Raw genomic sequence first — 27,040 nt, forward strand, 5'->3', positions numbered from 1 at the left:
CAGACACCAGCAGATTCTTAAACCTGGTTGTGGAAGTAAGGACACGAGAGGGGTAATAGTCAACCACCATTACCACCATCAATACCACCATTACAACCACCAAAATCACCGCTATCGTTAACACCACCATCAATATCACCACCTCCACCACAAAGATCACTATCAAAATCACAATACTCTTTGGTTCTTTAGGTAAAGTCACGTAGGTAGAAAAAAATAATAGATCACGACGTTTCGATCGCAACACAAGCAACCATCATCAGGTGAAAAAATATAGCGAGAAAGCTGCTGAAACACAAAGTTATATTGGCTTGAGATAAGCTCAGCCCAAGGGTAAGTGGGCAGGGCTAGAGGTAGAATTTGCATGTAAATACAACACCACATCGTGGAAAAGGAAAGAGAGACACAGACACCGAGAGATCCACACACAGAGAGAGGCACACACAAAGAGACACACGAGAGACGCATATAGAGAAAAACACACCGGCAGAGAGAGATACCCACACAGACAGATGCAGATAGAGATAGACACAGAGAGAATTACATAATTGCCCATGAATTACTATGGTGTGACAATGCCAATTACCAATGTCAAAGGGAACATCAATGAATGGTAAATGTGGGGTAATATCCCCAGAAGAGCATGTAGACTACATTAAAAATTAAAATAATCAGGCAATATAATATCACATATGGGTTCTGTTTAAAGTTTACTTACGACAAATAATACTGAAATAATTGTGCTCCATAGATTATCTTAATGGTCAAGTTACATAACCATCACGGAATCACTTAAGCTGACCATTTAAAAAGACATTAATTGCAAGATGTTGAGCAAAGGAAATTGTTTGGAAGTTCATCTCACACCAAGTACATGTTACTATAAATCTAAATCTGCATAGTTCTCGATCAGCAAAGTCGCAAACATGTTTTACCACAAGCAAGGAGTTCGGTGTAAAGCTGTTAAGCAAATTAACCACTGCACACGGTTGTAAAGCTCTCTGCCTCAAAGACAGCACTCTACCAAGTGTCGCGACGCAGCTGCGGATGCCGCATGACAATAGGCGGAGTGAGTGAATCTAAGTAGACACTGACCCTGTCAAAGGGGATCCCATGTCTAGAGTATTTGTGGCTGGTGCTACACATTTCTAACGTGATTAGCCATTTAGCTGATCTATCATTTGTGGAAAGGTCGCTTCTGGAAAACAGCCACATAGCTCAGTGGGTCTCACCTGGTAAAATAAAAATAGTTTATAGAGTTCGTTCTGCCTCAACGCGTGTTTTCATAACGCCATTTGGATATGGCACGATGGATGTAATAGGGAACACGTTTTATAACGCAGATGCTAAATGGATATAACGCGATTGAGTCAACAGAACCACGTCGCGCGAGTAGGAATGTGCGGTTGTACGGCTGCCTGGGCACAGCGTCACACGAGGCATTGGGATGCTGCTGGATGCTTCCTGATGCTCCCCACGCGCCTCAGTCTTTGTTCAGCCGACACACGCATCTCACGCTGTTATCACGGACTGTGCTTTACCCTGTATTAGTCATTGTAACGAGGGAGTTTACACAACGCGGTGTTATTCAGCAACGCAACTGCCGCGTTATAGAACACTGCAGTAAATATTGTCGCGGTGTGGAAGGAGCAATGAACGTCATCTTGTGGCATGGAAAGGCATCGCAGCCCTAGCGAGCAGCCAGAGACAAAGCCTGCACGCACGGCAAAGTTGTGATTGACCCGGGGACTATTAGCAAGTGACACGTATGGACTAATGGTTACTCTAAATGACGATGTTGACGATGGTTATAACGTGCTACAAATATGCAAAACGCACATCGCATTAGCTCTGACAAATAGCGGACTTTTTTAAAGTTATCGTTTACAATGGTTAATTTGTATATCATGCCAAGTGAGTAATTTGCGTGTGGACCCTGACAGCGGCACTCAATGTCCAACTCTTGCGAATGCTCTCAGGGGATCTTTACCGTGCGCTGCGTTCACTCACTCAGCCCCAATCTCCCTGTCGTGAACTCACCACTCACCCACTCACTCACCTCACCCTTCAACTCACTCACCCTCCTCACCTATTAATTCTCCTCATTAACTCACTCACCCTGCAATCCCCCCCCTCCATCACCCGGCACTCACCGCCTGTCCGTGACCACCTCTCCCGTGCCTACAACCACAAACACCACCACCACCTCTCCCGTGCCTACAACCACAAACACCACCACCACCTCTCCCGTGCCTACAACCACAAACACCACCACCACCTCTCCCGTGCCTACAAACACAAACACCACCACCTCTCCCGTGCCTACAACCACAAACACCACCACCACCACCTCCTGCTGCTGCTGCTGTCGCGGTCTCCGCGTGGCGCCGCGGGCCCAGGGGGAGGCCTCGCGGCCCAAGAGCGGCGCCACGGCTCCCCCCCTCCCGCTCCTGGCCCCTCCCCCTCGTCCCTCCTGGCCCCTCGTCCCTCCTGGCCCCTCCCCCTCGTCCCTCCTGGCCCCTCCCCCTCGTTCCAACTGGCCCCTCCCCCTCGTCCCTGCTGGCCCCTCCCCCTAGTCCCTCCTCCTCCCGCTCGCGACGTGGAGTGATCTCGCCCCCCCACCGCCCATCGCGCCGCCTCTCGCGTGATTGGCTCGCTTCGCGTCACGTGGGGAAGGCGGAAGAGGAGTATGGGGGAGGAGCTGCGCTGTTAGGGGCGGGGCCGTGGAATCACGTGGTTGGCAATGATTGACAATAAGTGGGCAGGGATGGCTGTTACGTCAACGTGTACGTCACATCCGGTAAAGAAGTTATATAAATAACGCCCCTTCGTGACGTGCCTCACACTTGCTTCTGTCCCGCGTGCCGTCAACACGAGCTGAGCATGGCGCTGCTGATCGTTGGCGTTCTGCTCTTGGCCCTGCTTGGGATGGAGATCTTCATTTATCTTCGTTGTACGCTTTCCATCTCAGACTTTCACCGCGAGACCACGACGCTGCAAACGGAGAGGATGGGCCAGCAGAATGTGGAGCTCTGTCAGGGGAACAAGACGCCCCATCTGAAGCTACAGTATCAGCAGGAGGAGTTGATGGATAACCGAGAGACTCTCCAGAGAGAGAACAGGGGCCTGGTTCAACAGCTTAAAGAGCGCCAGTTAGAGCTGGAGTCCACGAGAGTGCCTGGCTGCGAGCGTGCGTCTCTCCGTGCGGATTTTCTCCGAGACTGCAATGCAGCACAGCGGCAAATGTCGCTGCGCTGTAAAAAGGAAGGTCTCCGTAGGTCGCTGCGCATCCACCTGAGGGAGTTGAACTTCCTGAATCCACAGAGAGGGCAGGAGCAGTTTAGGCTGCGCGGGAAGCTGGCGCGTCACGAGGAAAAGTGGCACGGCGAAGTGCAGATGCGCAAAGAGTGCCGGCATCTCAATAGACAGCTGAAAGAGCTGAAATGCGCCATTTCTCAAATTTACAAAGATGCCACCACCACCAACGCCACTGCCACCGCCACTGCCACAGCTGCCACCACCGCCACCAAGCCCCAGAAATGAAGAGATGTATTAATTGGGTCCGAAAATGGCTGAAACGCAAGTCGACCATTTTAAAACATTGGGGCAATTTAGAAAATGACAGCGCCCCAATTAAAACATTATTCACAAAGACAAACGTTCCCCGTATAGATTCAAGAGACTATTGGGGCAAGTGCTATTAGCAAGGAGCAGCACCTAAGAAGACCTCCACAATACAATCACAAGCACAAACACAAAGGTCCCCCATGTAGCCTCAACACTGTTGGGGAAAGTGTTGTACAATATATATTTATCTATGTTTAACTTATTTTGCATCACATGTAGTCAACCATACCAATGGGAGATGTTAATGAATAGTACAACTTTTGGATTCCATTACAGAGAATCGTTAGTGAGTCGAACAGTTCATAAGTCTGAATAAAATAGTGTACTGTATTTAAATTCACATACTGGAAGTGTTGTAAAATGTATTACGGTTTAACAAAAATTTTGAAGCATTGTTAAAGTCATAACACGGAATATTATACATTTGCAAATAATACTGTAATAAATACTGTATGGTAAACAAAAAATAAAGTTACGTAAATAGGACAAGAAATATGTTTTTAATGTCACTTACCTTGAGTCTGGATGTGGGACCTTTTGTCGGGAGGGGGCATAATGAGTCCCCATAACTGCACACGGGAGGGTTGGGGGTGAACGCCCGCAAGCACACACACACACAACAGCGACAGTCATCCCCCGAATAGCCTAACCAGAATGTTGGGGCAAGTGCTGTTAGCCAGCAGCGCCTATGAAGGCTGGAATGTCGCACGAGGGGGTGCGTGGACAGCACCACGCCCGGCTGCCTTTGTCTCGCCAGTGGTGATATTTACACACCACACCAGGCACTTATTTGAGGCTGAGTCAATCGACGGAAAGCCCAGCAACCATTAATATAATCGTTAAAGGTGTTGGTCGTGAGTGGGAATCGAACTGGGATCGGTGGGATGGTAGACAGTGTTCACCATTGCACTCTCTCCCCACACACACACTCACAGGGGTATATGCGTCCGTGCACACACGCACAACAAGAAGACAATATTCGCCGTTTGCCCCTAAGTGGCAGTGACATCACCACAGCGCTTTTGTGCGGTGCTTGGTGCATTTTGAGGTCACTTGAAGTGTCGAAGGATGGCTGGCAGGAAGTCATGAATAGACACAGGTACCATGGGTTGAATTAAGGTGATGATGGGCAGATGCAAAAGCCGTGCTCCCCACTGTGCCAAATTTCAGTGTTTCAGTCGTATAGCGCTCTGCTCATTGTTATGAGTGTCGCTCCGCTGCCCTACGCTATTGCTGGAGGGCAACTGCCTCCACCTCCCCAGTAGAGTCTTTCATGAACCTCCTCCACATAGGCCTATCGCGACACTGCTGCTACCAGTCATCAGCAAGTTCAATCAGCTCCACATCCTTCTGTACCACATCAGTCCATCTCTTCTGTAGCCCATGCCGCGCCTGTTTAGCATGATCTATCCGCCCAAATTGAAGCTGCTTGGGGATGCGGTGACAGTGCATATAGACTTCATGACCCAGCCAATGGAGCCTGACTTGCCGGAAGAGCCCACTGATGAGCCTTTGTCTAGATATTTTAGGAAATTTTGGCCTCCTCACAAAGTCCAGTCTGGTTAAACCCTGGATAGATCGTAGGCAGGCTAGACCAAATGTTTCAAACCATTGCAGATAATCCTATAGAGAGAAATAAGGGAAGGCATAACTGTGGTCCAGAAGACATGAAGGTTTGTATGGAGTAACAGATCAGGTAGCTTCCATACAATGTTACGCAGCTGATGAAAATATAATGCCGCTCGAATGAATCGAAGTGAGACCTCGGCTCCCAAAACAGAGTTGGTCATGAGCACACTGCCCAAGTACGGAAATATCTCCACTCTCTCCACAACTGCCTCAAAATACATGGGGAATTGAGGGAGGGGAGCATTTTGATGATGTAAAATACCCAGGGAGGTGATTTGATTTTGTGGGGCTGATGGTAACGGCCCATATTTTAGTAGCATGTTCCGTGTTTAGATGGAGTGTCTCCAACTCCTTAGAGTGGGCAGTAATCACCAGATCATCCGCATTCATAATATGGTTTAACTATAGAGAGCCATACCATGACCGGACTCGTGCATCGATCAGCCTCCCATTATATCTATACCAGATATAAATTCTACTGGTACATCCATGGAAATCGTCTCATTACTAAGTAGTCAAAGAAAATGTTAAGTCGTGTAGGGGCCAGAGGACATCCATGTCGCACATTACTCACATATTCTATCATCCCTTAACTCCATTATATCGATTTCCCATGAGACACAGCAGTTGTTTTTCTATTGTTTATATATGCTTTTCATTACTGTAACTCTGTGTTTTTATTTAGCTTTTGTTATTTTGGTGATCCAGGTCTCTCTTGCAAATGAGAATCATCCTAGTCTCTTTAGTTCTCGCCTGTTTTAACTAAATAAATTACTACTTACTCCATTATGAACTCACCCACTTCCCTTACTTTATGACTCACATAAATACGTCCTCTCCTTCCTCATGAGTCATATATTGACCTGATAACTCAGGCAACCACCTGATAATTCACTGTGCCAACATCACTCACGCACTATTTCACAATCTCACCAATGACCTACTCATCCCATCACTCACTACCTTACTCACCATCCGCTTCCCTCATTGACCCACTGGTAAAATGGAAATACGCAGTCTAACACTCACGTGTTTAAAGAAGCTCCTTCGCAGGTTAGATTGTCTAGATGATTTATTTCACGATAACGTATTTACAACGCAAAAGTACGACTCACATGAACCGTCCCTCGTACAGTACCCTGCATCTGTTCCACCCATCAACACTGACACCACTATATCCTTTGCCATCTAAGAGAAAGGACGTAGAAGACGGTTGAGTCTGCTGGAAGAATGTACCAAGGAAACTGCTGCAAGCTGCCAGGGCGAGGCTGCGTGGGTAGAAAAGGGAGAGCGAGGCCCGCAATTGGGGCGCTAGCTCGGAGACTGAAGGACGACTGCAGGTGGATGACATCGGGGCCGACTGTTGTATATGGTGGAAACCATTAAGAAAGATTGTTCGAGATGAATGTAGTGGAAAACACTGGGGCTGCAGATAGTCATACCCTTGTGAAGCGTGTGAGTTGCACTCTCTTCTCAAAAATGGAACCTGCAAAGAAGCTTCTGGTGGCAGTGGTGGGATACAGTCTACAAGTTCAAGAAGGAAGACCCGCCGAAGAGCTCCTGCAGAGAACGAGTTATCAACCCTAAGCGCTCCAGGTTTTTCAGACTCGGCAAATGGCGGGAGTGAGAGCCGGACCCCGTTGGCAGCCAAGTTCCCGATGGAAGTGGATGCTCCGCCAAAGACCCAAGAACCAGCATCGCCGAACAAAGAAAATTGGCGGCAGCTGTTGGACAGGTTGGACCACCTTACCTCAGTGGTGGATCGACTGATAATTTCGATGATGAAGAAAAGAGAAGAGGAAGGAACAGGTAGTGCGCGGCTGAAGCCAGATCCATCTCCACCATGGACCGCAATGGCGAGGAGAAAGCGCCATAGGGCAGCAGCCATCGCTTCCCCCCGTCGAGCAGCAGGCGGGAACCAATCAAATGACTCAACCACAACTAGAAGCTGTTCAACAGACCTTGACCACCATGCATAAAAATACGGGAGGTGATTGTATTGCATTCATCAAAAGATTTGAAGCAGCTGTCAGAGTCAGCCGATTGATTGACGATGAAGTGCTACGACTGCTGCCTACGGTGTTGGATGACAGAGCACTATTGGCCTTCTTTATGATCCCGGAAAATCAACCTGCCACAACCCAACAAGGTTGTCAAGGGATGGCCGATGTTTTCTGTCCTGCGTCCAGCGCAAGGCAGCAATTTTCATCCTGGAGAAGAGGAGATAGCGAGCCACTGATGGCTTATAGAAGTGCCTTGCATGCGGTTGCAGATGTGGCATTTCCAAGGATGGACATGACAACCTGAGACGTGCTAGTGGCGGAGCGGCTACAAATTCTCCTCTATCAAAGTGGCATTACATTGCCGATTTTGCCAGAGAGTGAGCAAACTTCAATGTAGTTTGCTAAATGCCTCTGGGCACACACAGATCCCAGGGCACCATGTGAAGTAGCAGCCCATGTGACAAGGGTGATGGAGAATGGAGGAGCAGGAGGACCAACGGAGCCAACAGGGACAGCAACAACAGGGACCGCCGCAATGCCCAGCATGGAGGGTGATCTGCAGGCGACCTTGGAAGAGATGGCTGTGGCCATCCAGGGGTTCAACGATTCAAGGTGTCAACTACAGCATCAGCGACCATGGCACAACCACGGAGGAATTCAGGACCATGCGGTGATGTACTGCTACCACTGCGGGAGGTCGGGCCACATCGCGAGAGGTTGCCGAGGGGAAGTCATCCCGAGACAACCAAGAAACACCCAGGCGTGTCGCCTGTACACCCAGCCAGATCACACGTGCACCTCATTTCCAAAACCCTCATCACCAACATCACTAGCACACCACTCGATCACATCGACCTGGAGTGAAACAACAGGGAAAATTCGGCCAACATCTCGGGCTAAGTGGAAAAAGTTAGTGAGATCGGTCGTAGCAGCAGCGACAGGAGCAGCATGGTGTAAACCGACCCTCCCTGACTCGCCAAGACAGGTGATGTCAATAAACACAGCAACGATAGAAAATGATGTACCACCCACAGATCATGATCTTGGGCTGATAAGGACCGAATGAATCCGATTGCAAAAACAGGATGAAATTATACAGTCATTGGCTGCACAGGCAGCTGAATGTGCTCAAACTGGTCAAAATGGGGAGCCATTCATCCCATGGCGAGGACTCCTGATGAGGTGGGACATGAAGATGCAGCGTTGTTGCCTAGTGGTGCAAAAACCCTTGCAAAAACAGTTGCTACTAGAAGTGCACGCCAAACAACAAATGCACTTGGGCCACCGAAACACATTGCTCACACTGCAGGCTCGATATTTTTGGCCAGTTATGTCAAAAGATGTACACGAGCGGGTAATCATTGTCAGGAGTGTGCAAAAAGGAAACCTGCTCCCCATCCTATACAGCCTCCACTGCAGTCGATCGCAGTGGTGAGGGTAAACGAACTAGTAGCGTTGGATATCCTGGGTGCATTTCCTAAAACAGCAAGGATAAAATAAATATTTGCTCGAGGGGATGGAGTATTGCACACACTGGCTCGTTGCATGGCCGATAAATGACCAAACGGCTGCAATAATAGCAGAAGCCTTTCTCCATGGCTATGTATTGGACAAGGGCCCCACTGAGAAACGTCTAGCAGGCCAGGGTCAGAATTTTTCTACTAACCTGTTGCGAGAGGTTTGTAATATCGTGGGCACTAAGAAAAATTCGAACGCCACCATACCACCTGCATTGTGATGGACAAGTAGATAGGCTTAACCGCACGCTGTCCGCAATGTTGTGCCATGTTGTAAATGGTGATCAGATGGACTGGGACTTGCACATCCCAGGGGTCCTAGGGGCATATTGTAGAGTGCCACATGCATCGGCCGGGCTCTTCCCCTTCTTTTTGATGTATGGGAGAGACCCTGAGCCACCTATTGAGGACCAACTGGTGGCTTTCCCTGCTAAAGTTGTGTCGTCACCAGCCTCCCTCAGACTGCCACTAAAAAAGCTCTGTGAAGCTCGTGAAGCCGCGATAGCAGAGTCAGGCAGATCGCAAATAGCAAACAAACGGTTGCGGAAATGAACGGAGACGCCTGTACCCTCTGAACAGGGTGATCGGGCCTGGTTACACTGTCCTGAGGTCCGGGTTAGAAAATCCGCCAAACTACACCATCCTTGGCAAAGCCCAGTGGAATTGTTAAAATCCTCTGCCCGCAAAGTGTTCGCATCCAAATGGGACGCCAGAGATGGGTGGTTAATCCGAGTCGCCCTAAACCATATAGAGAACTGACGTCACAAGGGATCGTTCAGGCTCACAAAGCCGTGTCCAGGGGCGTCGTGATGAATGCCAGGGAGGGGAGCATCCTCCTCACAGAAATACTGCCCCCGCACTCTCCTCTCAGGATCGACCGGAATGAAGATGGCCACGATGAGGGAGGCCGACGGACTAATTTAGAGAGGTGCCGAGAAGGAGTGTCACCAGGTCGAATGTGCTGCTCGACCACACCTACAGTACATATTGATGGCTTGTTGTAAATGTAGGGCTAATGATGTTGCGTATTGTTTGCCTAAGAATGTACACCTTCAATAGGGCAGCCCACGTAAGAGTTTGGTGATGATACTGAATGGTCAAGTTGGGTTGTAATGCCTTCCCCCCCTTGATTCAAGCGCCTATGTTAAGCATTAACCCAGAGGTTAAATGTTTTGTACTCCATGCCCACATCACTGAATCCCGTGTGCGATCCCATTGATTCCCACATAGAGTTCCCTATTACTGGTAGGAACGAAGTTGTAAACTGAGTGTACCAGCCTGCAATAGATGAGTGTACCAGCTTGCAATAGATTAATGCGTCCGTCCGTCCCCTTTCAATACTTTAACGAAGTGAAATCTCGTGCTATTGGGGTGTAAAAATAAAATTGCGCAAAATTCCAATGTTCCTACCAGCCCACCCTGCAGGGACCTGTTAAATTAGAGTTTTAGCCGGGACAGATATTTTTATGGGCAGAAGAGGGTGATGTAGGGTACTGTACATGGCAAAAGTTATAGTGGTGTCAGTGGAGATGGGTGGAAACAGGTGCATGGTACCGTACGAGGGAAGGTTCGAGGTAGAAGACGGTAAAGTTTGCTGGAATAATCCCTGCACTCTCATGCCTTTGGATTCCACCACTCTTCGATATTACTTTAACATGCTAATCTCTCACATTAACATAGCCCCTTTCATGCCCTCTATGAGGAGGCCGCTCTCCGTTCTTACATTTACATGCTAATTTCTCACATTAACATCACTGGCCCCGTCCACTTATTTATGGCCCTTGGGCTACACCCATTTCAAACTCTTTTAAACATTCTGCCTCAACAGCAGATCATGCTTTGCCATCTGATGACGGACGCTTGTGTTGCACCCGAAACGTCGTGATTTATTTTATTTTATACCTACGTGACTTTACCGAAAGAACCAAAGAGTATGGAAGATACCAAGTCAGCTTCATCCCAATGGTGCTGTTTAGGCGAAAGTTTATCTATGAGTATATATAGGCTGGCTGACAGGTATGAAGTTACTCCTTTGGTGTTAATATACAACAAAAACAGTGATAAATGTATAACCATTGTCATGGGTGAAGTCTTCCCATACTGGATCAGTCATGGAGATTGTTTCACCATACGCCATCATGCTTTTCAACGTGGGTTGATAACGAAAAGGCTCATGGTCAGTTTGTTTGATGTTAACTATAACCGAGAATCAAACTCAAGTGGCCTGATTCATAGTGCAATGCACAAACCATTGTGCCACCGTTTCACTCGTATGTACAAGTTAACAGGGAAATTAAAAACTATGCCATGTTTTTTGTTTACTGTCAATAAAATGAGAAAATAACATTGCCACGTTGGTCAACCCGTCGTCTGAAAATTACGAGATGTACAAGTCAAAAGTCTTAGGTATAATGCAGACAAGGGTTTTGGTAGTTGGACGATTTCATAATGGGTTGCAGGTGACAATCCTAATCAAATGCCATTTTCAAGATCGTGTGCATAAGTCTGTTGTAGACAAAAACAACGGCCTGCTGATAAAGCATGTCCTGCATTCTTACATGTGTAAAGAAGCTCCTTCGCAGGTTTCATTTTCTAGATGATTTATTCCCGACGATAACATATTTACAAGGTGAGAGTGCAACTCACACGTTGCACAAGGCTATGACTATCTGCAGTCCCGGTGGTTTCTAATAGAGTAGATTAATCTCGAAAAGTCTTTCTTGATGGTTTCCACCATGTTGATTTCCAACAGTCGGCCCCGATGTCGTCCACCTGCAGTTGTTCTTCAGTCCCCAAGGCATCAGCCCATTTGTGGGCCACACTCCCCCTTATATACCCGCACGGCCACGCCCTGGTAACTTCCAGCAGTTTTCCCCGGTAGATTATCTCAGCAGACTCTATTGTCTTCTACTTCACTTCTCTTGGATGGCAAAGTTTATAGTGGGGGCAGTGGAGATGGGTTGAAACAGGTACAGGTTACTGTACGGGGGAAGGTTCGTGTGAGTCGTATTCTTGCGTTGTAAATACGTTATCGTGAAATAAATAATCTATCAAATGGAACCTGCAAAGGAGCTTCTTTACACTGATGTGAGTGTAAGCCTGAGTACAATCTCACGTGTTGTTGCTGTCGAGTATTTTAATTTTACCAGTGGGTCAATGAGGGAAGGGGATGATGATTAATGTAGTGATAGAATGGGTGGGTCATTCTTGAGAGCATGAAAAAGTGCGTGAGGTTGACACAGTGAATGATCGGGTGATTGTGTGATCAGGTAAATATATGACTCATGAGGAGAGAGAGGGAGTATTTACGTGAGTCATAGATTTAAGGAAGTGGGTGAGTTCATAATGGAGTGAGTACCAGTTTATTGAGTTGAACAAGGCGAGAACTAAAGCGACCAGGATGAGTCTCATTTGCAAGAGAGACCTGGATCACCCAAATTACCAAAGCTAAATAAAACACAGAGTTACAGTAATTAAAGCAAACATACTATTTTCTTCTTTCGATAAAGCATATATAAACAATAGAAAGACAACTGCTGTCTCATGAAAAATCGACGTAATGGAGCTAAGGGATGATAGAATGTGTGAGTAATGTGCGACATGGATGTCCTCTGCCCCCTACACGACTGAACATTTTCTTTGACTACGTAGTTTGAGACGATTTCCATGGATGTACCAGTAGAATTTATCTGGTATATATATAATGGGAGGCTGATCGATGCCTGAGCCGGTCATGGTATGGCTCTCTATTGTTAAACCATATTATGAATGCGGATGATCTGGTGATTACTGCCCACTCTAAGGAGAAGTTGGAGACACTACAGCTAAACATGAAGCATGCTACTAAAATATGGGCCGTTACCATCAGCCCCACGAAAACAAATCACCTCCCTGGGTATTTTACATCATAAAAATGCTCCCTTCCTCAATTTCTCATGTATTTGGGGCACCTGAGGAGAGAGTGAAGTGGGCAGTGTGCTGATGATCAAGTCCGTTTTGGGAGCCGAGGTCTCATTTAAAATAATTCGAGCAGCATTATATTTTCATCAACTGCTCAACAGTGTGGAAGCTACCTGGCATGTCACTCCATAAAAATCTTCATGTCTTCTTGGCCACAGTTATACCCTTCCTTATATCTCTCGAAAGGAACATTAAGGTTAGCTTGCCTACGATCTATTCAGGGTTTAACCAGACTGGACTTTGTAAGCTCACAGATTCCTAGAATATCTGGACAAATGCCCATCTGTGGGCTCCTCCAGCAAGCGAGGCTGCGTTGATTGTGTCATGCAGTCCGTATGCAGTCACGGCATCCCCAAGCAGCTTCAATTTGGCTGGATAGATGGTGCTAAATGGGCGTGGTACGGGGTAGAGAAGAGATGGACTGATGTGGTGCAGAAGGATGTGGAGCTGATTGGACTTATTGATGACTGGTATCAGCAGTGTCATGATCGGCTTCTGTGGAGGAGGTTCATGAAAGGTGCTGCTGGGGAAGTGGAGGCAGTTGCCCTCCAGCAACAGCATAGGGCAGAGGAGCGAGGCTCAAAACAACGAGCAGAGCGCCAAACAACTGACACAAATAAAGTTGGCACAGTGGGGAGCACGGCTGTTGCATCTGCCCATCATCTTCCTAAGTCAATCCATGGCACCTGCGTCTATTACATGACCTCCTGCCAGCCAGCCTTCGACACTTCACGTGGCCTCAAAATGCACCGAGCATGGCACAAGTGCTGTGGTGATGTCACCGCCACTTAGGGGTGAACGACGGTTGTCGCGTTGTTGTTGTGCGTGTGTGCACGGACGCATGCATGCCTGTGAGTCTCGTGTATGGAGAGATAAAGAGAGGCAGCCGGGCAGGGTGCTGGCCATTCACCCCGTGTGCCATTCAGAGCTTCATAGGCGCTTGCCCCAACATTCTGGTAAGGCTATACAGCGGATGATTGTCGCTGTTGTGTGTGTGTATGGACGTTCACCCCCCTCCCCCGTGTGTGCAGGGACTCATTACGCCCCCTCCCGACAAGCAGACCGGCATCCGGACTAAAGGTAAGTGACAATAACATATTTTTTTTCCATTTAAGTAACTTTATGTTTTGCTCACAATACAGTATTTATTAGAGTGTTGCATGCAAATGTACAATATTTTGTCTTATATATGACTTAGTTGATGTTCTATGGGGTATGTTTGTCTTTCTGAGTAATGTTTTAATTAGGGTGGTGTCATTTTCACAATTTCCCCAATATTTTTAAATGGCCGACTTGCGCTTCAGCAATTTTCGGAACCAATGGCTAAATCTCTTCATCTTCTTGGGCTTGGTGGTGGTGGCAGAAGTGGTGGTGGAAACGGTTGCGGTGGTGGAAGCTGTGGCAGCGGCGGTGGAAGTGGCGTCGGTGGTGGTGGCATTGTACATTTGAGACACGGTCCATATTAGCTCTTTCAGCTGGCTACGGAGATGCAGGTTCTCTTCTTGCAGCCTCTTTTCCCCATGCCACATGTCCTCGTGACGCACCAGCTTCCCGCGCAGCCTAAACTGTTCCTGCCCTCTCTGCGGATTCAGGAAGGTCAACTTCCTCAGGTGGGCGTGCAGCGACCTCCGGAGATCTTCGTTTTCACAGCGCAGCGACATTTGCCGCTGTGCTGCATTGCAGTCTCGGAGAAAATCCGCATGGAGAGACTTGCTCTCCCTGCAAGGCACTCTCGTGGGCTCCAGCTCCAACTGGCGCTCTTTAAGCTGTTGAACCAGGCTCCTGATCTCTCTCTGGAGAGTCTCTCGGTTCTCCATGAACTCCTCCAGCTGATGCTGTAGCTCCAGACGGAGCATCTTGCTCTTCTGACAGAGCTCCACATTCTGCAGGCCCATCCTCTCCGTAGACAGCGTCGTGGTCTCATGGTCAAAGTCTGAAATGGAAAGCGTAAAAAGAAGATATATGAAGATCCCCATCCCAAGCATGGCCAAGACCAGAACGCCAACGATCAGCAGCACCATGCTCAGTTCGAGTTGACGGCACGCGGGACAGAAGCAAGTGTGAGACACGTCACGAAGGGGCGTGTTATTTATCGTGACGTCATTACCGGATGTGACGTACACTATGACGTAACAGCCATCTCTGCCCACTTATTGTCAATCATTGCCCACCACGTGACTCCACGGCCCTGCCCCTAACCGTGCAGCTCCTCCCCCATACTCTTCTTCCGCCTTCCCCACGTGACGCGAAGCGAGCCAATCACGCGAGAGGCGGCGCGCGGTCGGCCCCGCGTCCGCTTCCCGCCATTCTTGCAATGGGCGGCGGGGCCGCTCAGGGTGGGGCGCGGGGCGCGGGGGCGAGTTCACTCCACGTCGCGAGTCGGGAGGAGGGACGAGGGGGAGGGGCCAGGAGGGACGAGGGGGAGGGGCCAGGAGGGACGAGGGGGAGGGGCCAGGAGCGGGAGGGGGGCGGAGCTGAGAGCTGCGAAAGTTTGGGGTACCACTACTTGAAAAATATACTGTACCACAGAAATTAGTTTATGTTTAGTTCGATTTAGAACATCTTTCCAATGGTTGCTTAATTTGAAACCAACTTCTCGGTTGAAATTGTGTCTGTGTTTGTAGATCTGAATTGCCTCGTGAACAAATCTCTGATAAAAACCCGTGGGTTTGCAAAGAACCTTGGTATCGGAGAAAATTATATCGTGATCACCCACAGCATTGTAACAGTGATCAGCAAAGAATTCGTTTTGCTGTGTTTCAAATCTGATTTGTGCTCGTGAATTCGGTCAGAGACATGTCGCTTTGTCTCCCCGATATAGCAATCACCGCAGGTACAACTCAATTTGTAAACCCCGGGGTACTGTAAGTCAGGAATGCCATCCTTCACGGATGGGATCAGATCACGAATTTTGTGTACTGTATTGAACCGGACCTGGATCTTGTGTTTGTTTAGAATTTTGGAAATCTTTTTAGTAACGCCTGCTATATATGGTAGTGTGATGGTTTTGGCCGGAGTATCAAGTGGTTGTTTCTGTATGGAGGGAGAAACAGCTTGGCGGATGGTACGGTCAGAGTAACCATTCCTTTTGAGGGCCAGGTGTACATGTTTTAATTCACTGGTCAGGTGGTGTTGGTCCGAAATGCAATGAGCCCTATGGTATGAAGTTTTGATGAGAGAATTCTTTTGGGCTGGGTGGTGGTGGGAATCAGGTTTCAAGTAGGAATCTGTGTGGGTGGGTTTCCTGTAGACAGAATGCCCCAATGAGCCATCAGGTCTCCTCTCAAACAGAACATCTAAGAATGGTAGCTTAAATTTCGATTTAAAGTTTTCGTGACTGCAAGGATTCATCTTCTTTGGTTCTTTCGGTAAAGTCACGTAGAATGAGAATAAAATAATAAATTGATAAAATAAAATAACACAATAATATTCTCACGACGTTTCGGCCACAACACAAGCGGCCTTCATCAGGTGAAGGGGACGAGACTGTCTGGAGGACAGCGCTGGAGTGAGAAAGCCACGCTGAGATCGCGATCTTTAAGCTGTGAGAAGAAACAAAGCGCCTTGACAAAGGAATTAGCATTTAATTTAGCATTGAAATGGCTGAGTGATTAGCTTGTGACTGGTCACAGAAAAGGCTATATTAAAGTTAAAGCATACACATCCGCAAAGGCACCCCTTGACAAAGGAATTAGCATAGAATTTAGCATTGAAATAGCTAAGTTAAAGTATACACATCCGCAGAGGCACTCCTTGACAAAGGAATTAGCATAGAATTTAGCATTGAAATAGCTGAATGATTAGCTTGTAACTGGTCACAGAAATAGCTATGTTAAAGTCAGAGCATATACATTCACCGAGGCACCTAGTACAAATCAAACAGGAGAATTTAGCATTGAAATAACTAGGCGAATTTAGCATTTAAATAACTGAGTGATTAGCTTGTGACTGGTCACAGAAATGGCTGTTGAAGTTAAGGCCTACACATCTGAGCTATTCACTGTAACTGGGTATACAATACAATATATAATGAATACTATATCATGAACCAAAAAAAATACTAAAATATAAATTACCTCAATGTTATCAATAAACTCTATATTCTCCAATCAGCTAAGCTACCAACAATAAGTCGTTATATATCACAATGCTATATGGCGAAAAATGGGTGGATTCTTACCCTCAACTTTAGCACCACGGATAGCTACGGGTCCCGTTGAGACGGACGAGTTCATCGATGGTCGGAACAGAGGAGGGGGAGAGAGACAGCTGCGAGGCGCTGTAAGAATCCACCCTCAACTTTAGCAACACGGATAGCTTAACCGTGGTTAATGGTATGGTTTACAACATGGAGTATAACAGCGCCTCGCAGCTGTCTCTCTCCCCCTCCTCTGTTCCGACCATCGATGAACTCGTCCGTCTGAACGGGACCCGTAGCTATCCGTGGTGCTAAAGTTGAGCGTAAGAATCCACCCATTTTTCGCCATATAGCATTGTGATATATAACGACTTATTGTTGGTAGCTTAGCTGATTGGAGAATATAGAGTTTATTGAAAACATTGAGGTAATTAAAATTTTTGTATTTTTTATTGGTTCAGTATATAGTATTCATTATATATTGTATTGTATACCCAGTTACTGTGATTAGCTCAGATGTGTAGGCCTCAACTTCAACATAGCCATTTCTGTGACCAGTCACAAGCTAATCACTCAGTTATTTCAATGCTAAATTCGCCTAGTTATTTCAATGCTACATTCTCTTGTTTGATTTGTACTAGGTGCCTCGGTGAATGTATATGCTCTGACTTTAACATAGCTATTTCTGTGACCAGTTACAAGCTAATCACTCAGCTATTTCAATGCTAAATTCTATGCTAATTCCTTTGTCAAGGGGTGCCTTTGCGGATGTGTATGCTTTAACTGTAACATAACCTTTTCTGTGACCAGTCACAAGCTAATCACTCAGTCATTTCAATGCTAAATTATATGTTAATTCCTTTGTCAAGGCGCTTTGTTTCTTCTCACAGCTTAAAGATCGCGATCTCAGCGTGGCTTTCTCACTCCAGCGCTGTCCTCCAGACAGTCTCGTCCCTTTCACCTGATGAAGGCCGCTTGTATTGTGGCCGAAACGTCGTGAGAATATTATTGTGTTATTTTATTTTATCAATTTATTATTTTATTCTCATTCTACGTGACTTTACCGAAAGAACCAAAGAAAATGGTAGCTTACCATCTTTCTCCACTTCCATGGTCTTGTTCTTCTGACAGAGCTCCACATTCTGCAGGCCCATCCTCTCCGTTTGCAGCGTCGTGGTCTCGCGGTAAAAGTATGAGATGGAAAGCTTAAAACGAAGATAAATGAAGATCTCCATCCCAAGCATGGCTAACAGAACGCAAACGGTCAACAGGGCCATGCTGAGCTCGTGTTGACGGCACGCGGGACGGAAGGAAGTGTGAGGCACGTCACGAAGGGGCGTGTCCTATATCACCGGATGTGACGTACAGCCATCCCTGCCCGCTTATTGGCAATCATTGCCCACCACGTGACTCCACGGCCCCGCCCCTTACCGCGCAGCTCCTCCCCCATACTCTTCTTCCGCCTTCCCCACGTGACGCGAAGCGAGCCAATCACGCGAGAGGCGGCGCGCGGTAGGCCCCGCGACCGCTTCCCGCCATTCTTGCAATGGGCAGCGGGGCCGCGCAGGGGGGGGGGCGGTGGGGGCGGGGGGGGCGGGGCTGAGTTCACTCCACGTCGCGAACGGGAGGAGGATTGACGAGGGGGAGGGGCCAGGAGGGACGAGGGGGAGGGGCCAGGAAGGACGAGGGGGAGGGGCCAGGAGGGACGAGGGGGAGGGGCCAGGAGCGGGAGGGGGGGAGCCGTGGCGCCGCTCTTGGGCCGCGAGGCCTCCCCCTGGACCCGCGGCGCCACGCGGAGACCGCGACAGCAGCAGCAGCAGGAGGTGGTGGTGGTGGTGTTTGTGGTTGTAGGCACGGGAGAGGTGGTGGTGTTTGTGGTTGTAGGCACGGGAGAGGTGGTGGTGTTTGTGGTTGTAGGCACGGGAGAGGTGGTGGTGTTTGTGGTTGGAGGCACGGGAGAGGTGGTGGTGGTGGTGGTGGTGTTTGTGGTTGTAGGCACGGGAGAGGTGGTGGTGGTGTTTGTGGTTGTAGGCACGGGAGAGGTGGTGGTGGTGTTTGTGGTTGTAGGCACGGGAGAGGTGGTCACGGACAGGCGGTGAGTGCCGGGTGATGGAGGGGGGGGGATTGCAGGGTGAGTGAGTTAATGAGGAGAATTAATAGGTGAGGAGGGTGAGTGAGTTGAAGGGTGAGGTGAGTGAGTGGGTGAGTGGTGAGTTCACGACAGGGAGATTGGGGCTGAGTGAGTGAACGCAGCGCACGGTAAAGATCCCCTGAGAGCATTCGCAAGAGTTGGACATTGAGTGCCGCTGTCAGGGTCCACACGCAAATTACTCACTTGGCATGATATACAAATTAACCATTGTAAACGATAACTTTAAAAAAGTCCGCTATTTGTCAGAGCTAATGCGATGTGCGTTTTGCATATTTGTAGCACGTTATAACCATCGTCAACATCGTCATTTAGAGTAACCATTAGTCCATACGTGTCACTTGCTAATAGTCCCCGGGTCAATCACAACTTTGCCGTGCGTGCAGGCTTTGTCTCTGGCTGCTCGCTAGGGCTGCGATGCCTTTCCATGCCACAAGATGACGTTCATTGCTCCTTCCACACCGCGACAATATTTACTGCAGTGTTCTATAACGCGGCAGTTGCGTTGCTGAATAACACCGCGTTGTGTAAACTCCCTCGTTACAATGACTAATACAGGGTAAAGCACAGTCCGTGATAACAGCGTGAGATGCGTGTGTCGGCTGAACAAAGACTGAGGCGCGTGGGGAGCATCAGGAAGCATCCAGCAGCATCCCAATGCCTCGTGTGACGCTGTGCCCAGGCAGCCGTACAACCGCACATTCCTACTCGCGCGACGTGGTTCTGTTGACTCAATCGCGTTATATCCACTTAGCATCCGTGTTATAAAACGTGTTCCCTAATACATCCATCGTGCTATATCCAAATGGCGTTATGAAAACACGCGTTGAGGCAGAACGAACTCTATAAACTATTTTTATTTTACCAGGTGAGACCCACTGAGCTATGTGGCTGTTTTCCAGAAGCGACCTGTCCACAAATGATAGATCAGCGAAATGGCTAATCACATAGAAATGTGTAGCACCAGCCACAAATACTCTAGACATGGGATCCCCTTTGACAGGGTCAGTGTCTCCTTAGATTCACTCACTCCGCCTATTGTCATGCGGCGTGTGCAGCTGCGTCGTGACACTTGGTAGAGTGCTGTCTTTGAGGCAGAGAGCTTTACAACCGTGTGCAGTGGTTAATTTGCTTAACAGCTTTACACCGAACTCCTTGCTTGTGGTAAAACATGTTTGCGACTTTGCTGATCGAGAACTATGCAGATTTAGATTTATAGTAACATGTACTTAGTGTGAGATGAACTTCCAAACAATTTCCTTTGCTCAACATCTTGCAATTAATGTCTTTTAAAATGGTCAGCTTAAGTGATTCCGTGATGGTTATGTAACTTGGCCATTAAGATAATCTATGGAGCACAATTATTTCAGTATTATTTGTCATAAGTAAACTTTAAACTGAACCCATATGTGATATTATATTGCCTGATTATTTTATTTTTTAATGTAGTCTACATGCTCTTCTGGGGATATTACCCCACATTTACCATTCATTGATGTTCCCTTTGACATTGGTAATTGGCATTGTCACACCATAGTAATTCATGGGCAATTATGTAATTCCCTTTGTGTCTATCTCTCTCTGCATCTGTCTGTGTGGGTGTCTCTCTCTGCCGGTGTGTTTTTCTCTATATGCGTCTCTCGTGTGTCTCTTTGTGTGTGCCTCTCTCTGTGTGTGGATGTCTCTCGGTGTCTGTGTCTCTCTTTCCTTTTCCACGATGTGGTGTTGTATTTACATGCAAATTCTACCTCTAGCTCCTTCCCACTTACCCTTGGGCTGAGCTTATCTCAAGCCAAAATAACTTCGTGTTTCAGCAGCTTTCTCGCTATATTTTTTCACCTGATGATGGTTGCTTGTGTTGCGATCGAAACGTCGTGATCTATTATTTTTTCTACCTACATGACTACCGAAATAACCAAAGAGTATTGTGATTGTAATTTTGATTGTGATCGTTGTGGTGGAGGTGGTGATATTGATGGTGGTGTTAACGATAGCGGTGATTTTGGTGGTTGTAATGGTGGTATTAATGGTGGTAATGGTGGTTGACTATTACCCCTCCCGTGTCCTTACTTCCACCACCAGGTTTAAGAATCTGCCGGTGTTTGTGCTGTAGGTGGACGTCGGATATCTGTGCGGTCTGGAGCGGTGGACAATAGACTTCTGCAGCTCAACCAGGTGGATGCACTGGGCAGGGAGCAAGATGGTGGTGGCCTTAGAGACCCACTTACTCCCACAGAGAGCCATAGACTCACTCAGAGAGAGCACTCACACAGAGAGCCAACGTCTCACTGACACAGAGCCATAGACTCACTCACATGGAGACACATAGACTCACTCAAACAGAGAACCATTGATTAACCCACACAGAGAACCACAGAGTCACTCGCACAGACTCACACAGAGAGACATAGACTCACTGACGTAGAGGACTATATGCAGTACATCCTCGTCTTTTATGTAATGTGTTTCGCTTAGCGCACACCACACCCACTATAACTCGATTAGCACATGACGGACTGCTCTTATGAGTGGTGTGGGTGTTGGCAGCGTTGTTTTGTATTGCTGGGAGCTGATGCTGTACCGGTGCGCACTGTGTTACGTGGCGTGTCATCCTCTTCCTCAGCCTTTGTTCCAGCATCTGTGTGTAGTGTCATCTCACTCACTCCCTTATAGTTTTCACTCATCATATCTCCCTTTCATGTCCTTTGTATGTATTTTGATAAATGTAACACAATTTTTTATTATTATTTGGCTGCTATAAATTTCCACGTCATAAGCTACTTCATTCATCTATCATTTGTGGCCAGTTCGCTTCTGAAATAGAAGCTAATAGCTTAGAGGGCTTTACTAGGTAAGATAAAAAATAGTTTATTTTTTTGTGATTTGCTTACCTTTCCTATACTTTTCACTTCGATTGTGTTTTTGCATCGTTTGTTCTTGTAACTTTCTGTACCACCCCAACTGGAAATCTGTGAAAAAGGGCTTTTTAGATTCCTCCAGTATAAATAAAGATTATAATATAGATCTTCTACATATACACAACCCATTTAAAATGAACATAGAAAACAGTGTACTGTACTCTCAATTAAAAATAATAATAAAAGTTATATTGTGCTAAAACGGAGCCTCCCCCTTTACCGTTTTTCCTTGTAGAAAAGTTTTCTGCTTGACGTAAAATAGCTTTAAGCAGCAATTTTCGACAACGCAACCCCCGCGTTAAGCAAGGATATGTTGTACTCACTTACACAGAGAGACATAGACTCAAACTTGATTTGGCACTTTCGTGACTGCACGAATTACTCTTTGGTTATTTCGGTAAAGTCACGTAGACATAGACTCGCACAGAAAGCCATAAACTCACTCGAACAGAGAGACTTGGAGTCAATCACACAGAGCCATCGACTCATTCAAACACAGATGATGATAACAGATACCCATGAACTCACATTGAGACCCATGGACTCACACAGAGACCAGTAAACTTACCAGACCCGTAGACTCACAGAGACGCATAGACTTACAGAGAGGTATAGACTTACACAGAGACCCATAGACTTACAGAGAGGTAAAGACTTACACAGAGACCCAAAGACTGGTGAGCAAGATTTGAACTCGGATCACCAGATTTGTAGCACAGCACATTCGCCGATACACTACCGTTCACCTTACACACTCACACGCACTCACATGCTCACTCATTCACGCAACCAGACGCTCACTTACACATTCAATCAATCACTCAATCACTCACACACTCGCGTTTTATTGCATGTAGCAATATCTTCAGGAGCTAAATGTCAATTATTGAGGTCTGTTAAGATAAGCGAGTGTGTGTGGATGACATAGCAATAGTGGGTGAGTAGGTGAGTGAAGAGGTGAGCTCAGTAGCATGTTGCAGGTCTTCCCCAGGACAAGGCAGGTCATATTTAGGGTGTGTAACATGTTGATTGACTGGGTTGAGTGTTGTGTGTTTGTGAGTGAGTAGGTGAGCTCACTCGAATGTCGCAGGTCTCGCCCAGCGTTTTCCAATCAGAGATTAAACAGATGAATGAGTGGTGGGATTTTTGTTATTGGTCTCAGGTGAGCAGCACCACCTTAACACAAATATCTGTATTACACCTTCATCCATGTAATAGCTGTGTCCGTCTTACACCTCCATTTTCTTAGAAGCCTCTGGATTTGACATAGGGCATCTTTTTCTGTGTGTGTGTCTGTGTGACCCAGTCCTGGACCTTCCCTCGGTCGACTCACCCTCTAAAGAGTACCTGGTGCAGTGTCTATAATAAACATCAGCAATTGGGAGAGACAAAGGTGGCCGCGTGCATGGTGTTGGCCACATCACATCCCCACAGCGGATTTTGGCGAACCATCGAACAAAGGCGGTCGCTGCATCGCACTTTCAGAAGCGCTTCTGCGGCCGTCTCGAACGCTCTTCCTTCTGATATTAGAAGCCACTGGAGCTGTGCACTTTTACATCTAGATTGAAAACTCATTTCTTTGGAACTACTTTTTGTGCTTACTTTGTTGCCCTTCCCCTGCACCTCCGATTAGCACGGTTGGCTACGTACCGTGCAAAAGAAGTTCAACATACAAAATACATACCACCCCCTCGTGTGTTCCACAGCACAAGGCTCCACAACTTGCCCTAACATGTCTATTGAGGCTACTTCGGTGACCTGTGTGTGTGTGCATAATTAATTATCATTATTTTATTAAATGGCCTTCATCAACAAAGGACACGAGTCCATTGAGGGACGGGGACAGCGTGGGACCCTTCGTGGAGCCGATTCTCGCAATGGCGGAGGAAGAGTTGGAGGGATGCAGCAGAGGAGGGGGTGGCACCGCACGATGTTCGTGCTGAGAGTGAACGTGGCACTGGGGGAGGCTCCGGAGTTGGGCCTCTTCAGGGCAACTGGCGATAGAGTGGAGAAGTCGAGGTGAGAGTGACTCGGGGAATGGGGGTGAGGTGAGTGGAGGGGTGACTCGGGGAGTGAGATTAGTGGAGGGGTGACTAGGGGAGTGGACGTGCACCTGATTATGCACGAATGTGAGTGGACTGCCCATGCATTCATCATCATTATGGGCATCATCACCAGTGGTAAATCCACTGTTTGATGAAGGCCTCCCCAAACCAACGTCACTTCTCGTGACGCCTGCGCTGTGACAATCGGCCCCAGCACCTCCTGTGCATGAGCTTCCCACCTCCTCCCCTCCAAGTTACTCTTGATCATCAGCCATCGTCACTTCCAGAAACGTTTTCATCTGCATGTTGCTCTTTCCTTCTCATCATGGTCAACATGAGGAGGGATCTTACCTCTGTGTATGTTCTCTCATCTGCGCGTTCCTCTGTCTTGGTGTGATTTCGAGCACGTGTCTCTGCATGCTTCTCTGCGCAGGGTTTGTTCTGTACGTGTTTTTTGAGCTGGTGGCCGCGTCTGAACCGTGTCGTGCCCGTCAGGATGCCACTCAATACAAAACAAATGGAAGGAGTGAAATTATCTTGGGACCACAGCCTTGTCTCAATTCTTCACCCCTGGTGTACAAGTCAGCAGCTGGGACCATCACTGCTATCCATTAATATGTACGGGCTGCTAAGGATTCTCTTCATCTCTGGGTCTCTACCTCTAAATGTTGACTCTGAGTATTGACCGCAGTGCATTTCTCAGCTCTATCGAGTACCCGGTAAGATCGAAAAACTCTCAGCTCACACGGTGGCTTCGGGTGATCAGCCAATGAATACATCAGGATGTGCACCCTCATGAATAACAAACGTGCATTGCGGAAGGTGCCGACTGACTGCCATGCTGCATACTGCTGTATAAATAACCCACCCACACATGCACAAGCCTGTGTGGGTATGCATATTATCCGGTAATTGTATAGTGTTTCGCGTATTGCGCTATGAACTTGGCAACACCAGTACCGATGCACTAAAGTGGTTTTGGGCTAACCCGAGGTCGACTCAGCCTCCAATGAGTACCTGGTGCGGTGTGTAAACATCACTACTCGGGAGATAAAGGCGGCCAGGCATGGTGCTGGCCACCCTCCCCATTGTGTACCATGCTGGCTTTCATAGTTGCTCGCTAAAAGCACTTGCCTCAAGAGTCCGTTGAGGTTATACAGACAACCTTTGTGTTTGTGTTTAATGTTTTAATTGGTGGCGGTGTAATTTTAAATGTAAAATTTTTTCATGGCCGATTTGCACTTTGGCCACTTCCAGACCCAACAAATAAATCTGTTCCTTTTCTTGGTGGCGGTGGTGACGGTGGTGGCGGTGGTGGCTTTGGTGTATATTTATAGAGTGCCTTCTCTCTTGACATAACAAGCACAAGGCGGTGACAGAATGGAATGATTTAGATGGCAGGGGTGTACATAGTTTGAGGAATAAGTGACAGCGATAGACAGCAATGGGATCGGAGAAGAGTAGGGACGAGAAGGAGTGGAGGCTTAAGGGGAGAGAAGAGGTAGAGAATGGGCAATGGAGAAGAGGTGGGGCTTTATGGGAGGAATGGAAGAAGGTTAAGTAGATGGACCATAAATGAGGTTTGGCACAAAGAGGAGGGACAGAGACAGAAGATTGGGAACAAAGAGGATGAGAGAGGACATGGAAGGAGATGAAAGAGGCAAAATTATGTAGGGCAAGTCCATGGAGAGGTTTAAAGACCAGCGACAGGTATTTTAAAAGACAGTGGTAGTGAACGAGAAGCCATTGGAGTTGAAGGAGGAGAGGCAAAGTGTGAGAATTAAAGGGGAGATTGAAAATAACTCGTGCAGAATATTTTTTTATTTGGTGGAGGGGAATGAGGGCAGATGCGGGGAAATCAAGAAGAAAATTACATTTGTAATTAGAGGTAGCTCTGTTATATCAACTTCTGTGGGTGACTGTCTAATACATATGTGGTTCATAAAGCAGTGCGCCAACCACAAATAACTCTGCCCGCGTGTGATTTTTTCTCACAATTTAAAGGATTTCAACTGCACGGCAGTGCGTACAGCTATAGACCCCTAAGTCGTATGCGCTGTGCAACTTTTAGGCCTTGTAAATATTCCCACACATCTTCTTAATGCGATGTTTTTTTCAATTGTAGAGGATTATCATCGTTAAAATGTTTACTCAGGCACGTGTATATGCATAAACACGATTTGATCAAGACTTGTCACACTAGACTTTCGCGACTACAAAGTAGAGCAGTAATGCATGGTGCTGTTTTTGTTTTATTTTAATTACTTAGATTCGCTCGGGGAGGGTACATGCGGAGTGTTTTTGTATCTGAACGTGTAAACGTGACTTTACCGTAAAAAAACAAGTATACTTTTCGATTTAAAGCTTTCGTGACTGCAATGATTCATCTTCTTTGGTTCTTTCGGTAAAGTCACGTAGAATGAGAATAAAATAATAAATTGATAAAATAAAATAACACAATAATATTCTCACCAATATTATTGTGTTATTGTGTTATTTTATTTTATCAATTTATTATTTTATTCTCATTCTACGTGACTTTACCGAAAGAACCAAAGAAGAAGAAAACAAGTATACTATTTTCACTGATACCATTGTGAAATCTATTGTTTCCAGCCTGCATAATTTATATTTGTTGTGATTGGTTTTCTCATCATTTACAGATTTGATTACTGTTACCTTTAGACAACTGTCTATGGGGTCACCATAGTGTAAAGGTCATCTCCATATATGGGGCTGCCAGAGGCATATGGCAAGAGAAAGTATTGATTACCGTCCTGCACTAATGAGTCCTAATTAGACGAAACCGGTCCACAGTTGTCTTTGTCTCACTGCTGCCTGTTGCTGGGACGGCCACGTGTTCTCAACGCTTTGAGTCTGTGGTCTAAACCAGGGGTCGCCAACCCCCGGGCCGCGGACCGGTACCGGTCCGTGGCCTGTTAGGAACCGGGCCGCACAGCAGGAGGCGAGCGGTGGGTGAGCGAGTGAAGCTTCATCTGTATTTACAGCCGCTCCCCATCGCTTGCATTACCGTCTGAGATCCGCCTCCTGTCA

The 27,040-nt window shown here is 47.2% G+C and overlaps 1 protein-coding gene across 1 annotated transcript; it reads right to left on the reverse strand.

Annotated features, from left to right (window-relative positions):
* Nucleotides 1-12,122: 12,122 nt before the first annotated feature.
* On the reverse strand, nucleotides 12,123-18,196 carry LOC142922977 (uncharacterized). Its single transcript, XM_076063911.1, has 2 exons — nucleotides 17,968-18,196; nucleotides 12,123-14,669 (listed from the first exon to the last, which is right to left on the reverse strand). The coding sequence occupies exons 1-2, from the start codon at nucleotides 18,149-18,151 to the stop codon at nucleotides 14,017-14,019; spliced, it is 837 nt and encodes a 278-aa protein (XP_075920026.1). The 5' UTR covers nucleotides 18,152-18,196; the 3' UTR covers nucleotides 12,123-14,016.
* Nucleotides 18,197-27,040: the final 8,844 nt, after the last annotated feature.

This window comes from Petromyzon marinus, unplaced genomic scaffold (genome assembly GCF_048934315.1).
Source record: "Petromyzon marinus isolate PM22_M1 ecotype Great Lakes invasive population unplaced genomic scaffold, UKy_Petmar_22M1.pri1.0 PM_Scaffold_24, whole genome shotgun sequence".
NCBI classification, from domain to species: domain Eukaryota; kingdom Metazoa; phylum Chordata; class Hyperoartia; order Petromyzontiformes; family Petromyzontidae; genus Petromyzon; species Petromyzon marinus.